Below are 7,612 nucleotides of genomic sequence, written 5' to 3'. Positions count from 1 at the left end.
GTTATAATCTGCTACCTGGTGTCAGAATTTAAATCCTTGACTAAAAATCGCAATGATTCAGATATAGGCTTGACAGAAACAACTTTTCCAAAAATGGTATGAGATTCCCAGGCAGTAGTGAGTTCCCTGTGACTTTCAACATGATGATCATACAACATTCAAAAATCATATTCTCTTTCTGGCTTTGAGATACTGGTAAATACTGTGCTGCATAGTATATGTCATATCTAGTTGATATCCTTGGTAGTGGTTGCTACGCTGTAGAGACAGATTCTGGAAATAGCTACAACACACACTTGGAATCTCACAGTCACATAATCAACCATTTTACTAAATACAAGCATATTTTCATTCACATACAGCTAAAGAAAACATTTTTTCACATTTCATTACAGTGCACAACAAAGTGAGGAAAAGTATACAGTACATTTTATTCTGGAATATGATACGATCTATTCCAACATGCAGTTGTGGTCTTTGTTACAAGTTAATCTTTTCTTTGCCTATGTAGTAAAATAGCTTCTAAAGCTTTATCCTTAGTATTGTATTAACACCTGATTTTTTCACACTTATTTTCTAAAACCCACTTACTGCAGTGACAACAGCACTGAAGTCTACTAAAATGATTGTTAAAGTTTCTAGAACTTGTTTAAGCAATTAAGCTCAGCCACCTTTGCTGGATCTATGCTGAGTATTTTAAAACCTGCCTAAAAATGCAAGGAATGGGAAAAGTATACATATAATGTATTTTAGTCAAGAAAACTGGAGAGAAGTTTTGTTTCTATCTTTTGTTTTGAACTGACAGAATCCAGTCAACTCTCATTTATCCAGTGGATAATCTTGCTTTCGGAATCTTTTAAACACAATTAAGTATAGTAGTTGATAAACTTTGTGTTAACCCAATTCACCATCTTTTATTTGTCATCTATAATCACAAAACTGGCCACTTAATCACTCCACCCAAGCCTGGTCATGTTAAAGGAATGTAAAAATCATGATTGGTTCACTTGTAGTTGATGCTGCAGGTTGGTCCAATGTGGTTTGTTTCCATCCTTTTCATTATTTGGCTTCTTTATTCTGGCTGAAGTAAATCCCCCAACTTTCAAATTCAATCACATTCACACTGAAGTTTAACACTATATCTCAAAGCAATTTAACCATTCTCAGGCTTTCCTATCACAATGAAGATGAGAGATCTGACTCCCATCAGACTTGTTTTCTGACTGTGAAAAGTATGGCTTTTGCCCAGCTGAACTGGCTACAATACAAAAAATAATTTAAAGCATCACATCTCTTCAAGAAGATAATTAAATCCCAAGCCAACCAGTCCAACTTTCTGATGCAGTTATCTGTCTGTTCACCTGAGAATTGAGCTGACTTTCTAGGGGAGACAAGAATCTGGTATAGGTATATGGCAAACAGATGGCCAAGGTCATGGTGAGGTGAGTATTTTGTCCCCATCCCACTTCCCACTGCTGTATTTGGTTCCTTTCAGTAATATGTTCACTGTGTTTCAGTGATAAGAACACTTCTAGCATACACAGTTCTAATGTGTTTTCAGTTGTACAATTATTCACTTGGTGAAAGCCCTCTATCAGTAACACCTGAATGGGCTTTACCTTTGATTCTCAGAATTATAGCTGAGTTGTAATCAATAAGGAAACATATCCTAACATGTAGAGAGCATTTATTTACAGTCATATCTCTTCCAAAGTGAACAAATTAACAACCGTTCGTTCATCTGACAGCAGGATGATGCAGTGAAACAAGAACTAGGATTCAAGAGACTTTCACCTTGGCCAAGTGAATCACCCGCCTCTTAGTTTACCTTCGTCAAATGGGGAAGAAATCTCACAGGCCTGTAATGATGATCAAATAAGTAATAAGTGAGTGTAATGGGTTTTGTAAGGGTTATAGCGCCTCCTGTTGAGCAGGTACTCAAGACAGGATTGATGAGTGAGGGTTTGCCTCTCTTTTCGGAGGCAATCCCTACATCGTTGCCATGACCTGAAAAGACAGGCACATTGTTTACTTCTAGATTGCAGTCGCCAATGCAGTGAAACCCCAGGCATGGTCAGAGGGAAAAGGGCATGGCGTTCGGGTTAGTGTTTCTTCTACTTACAGGGTACTTTGCATGGGACAATTTCTTTCACACGGCTGGCTATTCTACCACAAGGGAGTACATTTCCCCCAATGTGATAATAAGTGTGTAAACAGCCTCCCTTTTCATATTGACGCCATTGTTATCAGAACACCAGGTCTTGAAAGTGTCTTAGTAAATAGCTGGTCCACACCCCTCATTTTACAGATGAGCTCTTGAGAAGCTAATCGGTCCTTTTTTTTTGGTGTCGAAACCCGGGAATGAATAATCAGTACTTATTAACCAAACCAAACCCAGCACACACACTTGGTATAGGATAATCTCATGGAATAAGATGATCTCAGTCTTTTAAAAAAATTTGCTAATTGTTCCCAATGATATATTCCCCCCCCCTTACATAATGTCTTTTTGTTCATGACCTATGAATGAGCTGAAATACCAAGAAAGAGTTGTCTGTGGGTGTATTTTTCTGGGGCCTAGCTCCCCAAACCTCAGGCTCTTGACATGTGGTCCACAAAGGGCACATGGAGCAGCCACTGCCCAGCATGGGCCACAAAACAGTGCCTGGCCCATGGCAGTCATTTAGTCCCCCAGTCACAGCACCCAGGCTCCCCCACTCCCCTGCCTACAACCTGTCAGAGTGCCCCTTGGGAAGGAGGCTCACTTGGTATCCAAAAGGAAGGTTGAGTTCTCTTCAGTCACACAAGGATTCTATTCATTTCAGCCACTTTCAAGTTCAGCTTGGAGAGCATGTTTTGGAAATAAAAAGGCCTGACTAGCACAAGCATCTCCTCTCTGATTTGACAACCTCTTCTGAAGAGTGAACCACATTTGGTACAAATCCACTCTTGACCCCTTCCCAGCCCTCCTGGATTGAGATATCCCCCCTTTTAACCAGCTCATAGATGTCTTTCGTCAGGTCTGTGAAGGCTTTCTCCACATTAATGGCATCTCGGGCTGACGTTTCAATGTACTTCATGCCGTACGCAGCAGCCAGTTTCTCTGCTTCATGGCGAGTCACTTGCCTCTGTGTATCCAGGTCACACTTGTGACCCACCAGAACAAATACAATTTGGTAGGGCTGAACGTGTACTTTGGTCTCTTCTAACCACTCATGGACATTCTGGAAGGACCTGCGGTTGGTAATGTCAAATAAGAGAAGACCACCTACTGAGTTCCTGTAGTAGGCTCGAGTGATGGATCTAAAACAAAAGAAAACAGTAAAGAATAAAGGCCACGCCCCAAATCCTGTATTTCTTTTATATTTTTGTTGCTGATAATCCTCACCTGACGATATTTTTCCATTGATTTTTAGAGAGAGTGGAAGTGAGGGGGAGAGACACACAGAGAGAAACATCGATGTGAGAGTGATGCATCGATTGGTTGCCTCCCACACCTGTATAGATCAGGGATGGCTATTGAGCCTGCAACTGAGGTACATGCCCTTGACCAGAATCAAATCCAGAACCCTTCAGTCCACGGGCTGATGCAACCTAAGTTGCAAGGGCCAGCCCCAGTTGGAACACTTGTGAGAGGCAACCCATCACGGTGTCTCACTCACATCAATGTCTCTCTCTCTCTCTCTCTCTCTCTCTCTCTCTCTCTCCTCCCTCCCCTCCTATCTCTCTAAAAAAATTAATTGAAAAATATCCTTGGGTGAGGGTTTAAAAAAATAAATTTATGGTAGTTGACAGAAAAATGCTCATAAGTATATAGGTATATTGCAATTCTCTCCCCATTTATCATGACCACATTTGTCTTTCTATTATTATTATTATTATTATTATTATTATTATTATTTAAATATAATTTTATTGATTTCAGAGAGGAAGGGAGAGGGAGAGAGAGATAGAAACATCAATGATGAGAGAGAATCATTGATTGGCTGCCTCCTGCACACCCCCCACTGGGAATCGAGCCCGCAATCCAGGCATGTGCCCTTGACCAGAATCAAACCTGGGACCTTTCAGTCCGCAGGCCGACGCTCTATCCACTGAAGGGCTAGGGCCCTTCTATTATTGTTTTTATTATTATTATTATTATTATTATTATTATTATTATTATTATTTCAATCTAACAGGGATCTTCAGTCTCTTCTGTGAGGAAAAATACAACTTTGTTTTTATTTTCCAGGCCGGTTGGGAATAGGAAAGAGAGAGACTGTCTGTAGAGGGCTCAAGCAAAGTGCCTATCAGCCATGTTTCCTGGCACATTTCAGAGGCTGAATAAGGAGGCACCAGTTGGGAAAAACCACCTAAATAGCCAAAGCTTCCCTTTAAAATGACATGATTTATTTAAAGCATTGCAATTAGAATACATTTGCTGTACTTCTTTTAAACTTCTTGATTAGAGGAGCTTCATTATCAATATACATTATACTACTTTGCTTAGAGCATTTTAGAGCTTATTAGAGGCTATAGATCATTTGCTTCTATGACTTGCTTTAGACCAGGGGTGGGGAACCTTTTTTCTGCCAAGGGCCATTTGGATATTTATAACATCATTGGCGGGCCATACAAAATTATCAACCTCAAAATTAGCCTGCTGTATTTGGTCAAATATTTAATTAACTCACCCCTAATGCCTTGGCAGGGCCAGACCAAATGATTTCGTGGGCCTTATACGGCCCGTGGGCCAGACATTCCCCACCCTTGCTTTAGACTATTGTGCTTTTTGATCTATGTCTATTTTTAGGTTTTCTGTCTTCTTGGATGAAGAAGACAAAAATGAGTGATTCATTTTTGCCACAAGGCTTAGGGCAAATGGCCCAATGGTAATAGCACATTGTCCAGAGGATTAAAGTCTAAACTAGATGATGGCAAGAGCCAACCTTACAAATGAGATCAAGTCTCTAGCACCAGGCAAATCAGCCCTAGGGAATGAAAACAGTTCTGATTCCCTTGTGTATGAAGACTCATGGATGCAATGATCAAAGGTTTTGATTTGTGAACAGCTTGGCTCAAGAAATCAATAAGCAAGCTGTAGATCCCTTCAAAACTCTAAAATCCATCATTACACTAGTACTTAGAAAGTAACAAAGCCTTATCTAAGCACAACATAAGGCTGCATAAAAATTAAAACCTGTACATCAAAACATTTTCTTGAACAAAGTTCGAAGGCAAATGACAAACTGGGCAAATATTTTACTATGTCCGTGATAGAAAAGCATACATATTCCTAATCTAAAAAAGAACCTTTACAAATCAGTATCACCCAATACCAATAAGCAGTGGGGAGAAAAAGGCTCTTCATACAGATGTTCCCATAAATATAAGAAGACATCTTCCTTCACTTACAGTATGAGAAATGCATTCTCAAGTTCAAAGTGAACCTGTACAGGGTGTTTGCCAGTGTTGTTTGTGGAAGTGGGGAGTTGGAGACAACTTAAGTTTGTAGTTATCTCTTCTCCCTATCCGCTCTTCAACTACCTAACCAGTACGTTCTATGCTGAACTGGTGTTCAATAGATAAATGAATAAATGCTCAGAAACATGGGTGATGCTCTATGTGACTTTAGCCCAAGTTGCTCTCTCAAAGTTTTCTGTGTACATTGCTCTCTGCCACTTCTGTCTATAATTATACACGCTGTTTCCTCTCCCTGGGCATTTTTTCTGTCCTACTCATCCAGCCTCATCGCCCCCAGGTAGCCTTCCCTCCCTCTGTAATTGCAAATGAGACACACTCCAAAGGAAAAACAAAGGGCTGTAGGAGAAAATCCAACCTGTTCATTGATTGCTCACTACGTGCTACGAGTTCTAGTAGGGAGCGAGCATACAAATATCAACAAGATTCTCTGTTGTGTAATTGCTGATTGTCTGTCCCCCTCCCCTCCCCCATGTCAGCACAGAGGTTCTGAGAGGGAAGGGCCTGTGTCTGTTTTGTTTACATGGCATCCCCTTGTGTAAGTTTCCTCAGAAACAAGCCTGAATCTGGCATGGAGTGGATGATCACTGAATGTGTGCTGGTTGCAAGAGGGAATCAATCATTTAGCATCTGTCATATGTACGTATATATAAGGCATAGATGTATGTATCTGTATCTATATATGGAACACAATACATCGATATCTGTACCTATGCCTGTCTCAGGACCATCTGTCTATACCTGCCTATCCATGTTGGGATGACCTGGGAACATTTTAAAAAGTATGTAGCATAGGGACTGAGATTGATGAATGACAGTGATCGATTCCAACTGATTTTTTAGCCACCCAGGGGCAGGTTGGGAGAGTTGCTGTGCCAGCAATACGTATTATTGACCGGCCTTCCCTGCCAGGGCGCTTCTGTCCCTGAAGGGCGCTCCCAGCTAGCTGGAGGTGGGCTTCATCAGAAGCCCCCAGACCTTCGGGATCTCTCTAGGGGCGGGCGGGCGCGACCAGGACCAGGAAGTCCTCTATCCCCAGGGGCTTTGCAAGCTCCGAAGACCCTCCCACTGCTCGCGGGCCCCGGCTGCGCTCCCACCTGAACCTCTCTTGACCCGCGGTATCCCAGATCTGGAGCTTGATGCGTTTTCCGGGCTCGATCTCCACCAGACGGGAGAAGAAATCCACGCCCACGGTGGGGTCCGAAACCTGGGCAAAGCGGCCCTCGGTGAAGCGGCGGATCAGACAGGACTTGCCCACCGTGGAATCCCCGATGACAATGAGCCGGAACTGGTACAGCCAGATGGCCTCCATGGCTGGGCTCGGCAGGTCTCCGTATCCCTGGCCCTGAGCGGCGAGAGGGGGCGTCCCGCCGAGGCCCCCCCCCCCCCCCGCCCTCGGAGAGTGCGGCTCGGTCCGGATCTAGATCGGCTGCGAGCACATCGCTTGACTGGGAGCCCGAGGCGAGGTAGGCCCAGGCGCTGGGAGAGCGGAGGGATGGATGCTGCGCTCGCAGAGGTGATGAAATGGCAGCAGCATCAGCACCACGCACTCTGACTCATCACTGACAACCGGGTTACTGTAATCCCCCGCATAGACGCGACGCCTGGAGCCGCCGCACTGTCTGTAAAAGGAGCGCACACAGAAATGGCCCCACACAGCTGGTTCCCTTCTCTAGTTTCTCCCCCCCCCCCTCCGTTCTTAATTTAAAATGTTACCTGTCAAATTGCAAAATTTGTGCCTTTTCTTAAAACTAGGAAGCAATACAAAAATGTACACAAGAATAAAAGTGTGTAATTATCTGCGCCCCTCCCTCCCCAAGCTATTAACAGCTTGACATATATATTCTTCCACATGGATTTCCTTGAAAATATATATGTATACATAAGCACATGTATACATATATAATAAAACATGTGGCCCTAGCTGATATGGCTCAATGGATAGAGCATCAGTCTGCGGACTGAAGGGTCCTGGGTTCGATTCTGGCCAAAGGCACATGCGCGGGTTGCAGGCTCGATCCCCAGTGTGGGGCGTGCAGGAAGCAGCCGATCAATGATTCTCTCTCATCATTGATGTTTCTCTCTCCCTCTCCCTCTGCCTTCCTCTCTGAAATCAATAAAAATATATTAAAAAACCCAAAATATGTGT

At 43.1% G+C, this 7,612-nt stretch overlaps 1 protein-coding gene across 1 annotated transcript; it reads right to left on the bottom strand.

Annotated features, from left to right (window-relative positions):
- Positions 1-298: 298 nt before the first annotated feature.
- Positions 299-6,973, bottom strand: RAB39B (RAB39B, member RAS oncogene family). Its single transcript, XM_036306092.1, has 2 exons — positions 6,561-6,973; positions 299-3,303 (listed from the first exon to the last, which is right to left on the bottom strand). Exons 1-2 carry the CDS (start codon positions 6,773-6,775, stop codon positions 2,877-2,879), a joined length of 642 nt encoding a protein of 213 aa, XP_036161985.1. The 5' UTR covers positions 6,776-6,973; the 3' UTR covers positions 299-2,876.
- Between the last annotated feature and the right edge of the window lie 639 nt (positions 6,974-7,612).

Source organism: Myotis myotis, unplaced genomic scaffold, assembly GCF_014108235.1.
Source record: "Myotis myotis isolate mMyoMyo1 unplaced genomic scaffold, mMyoMyo1.p scaffold_m19_p_4, whole genome shotgun sequence".
NCBI classification, from domain to species: domain Eukaryota; kingdom Metazoa; phylum Chordata; class Mammalia; order Chiroptera; family Vespertilionidae; genus Myotis; species Myotis myotis.
The sequence above is the reverse complement of the archived record's forward strand: the minus strand, read 5'-3'. Positions and strand labels throughout refer to the sequence as shown.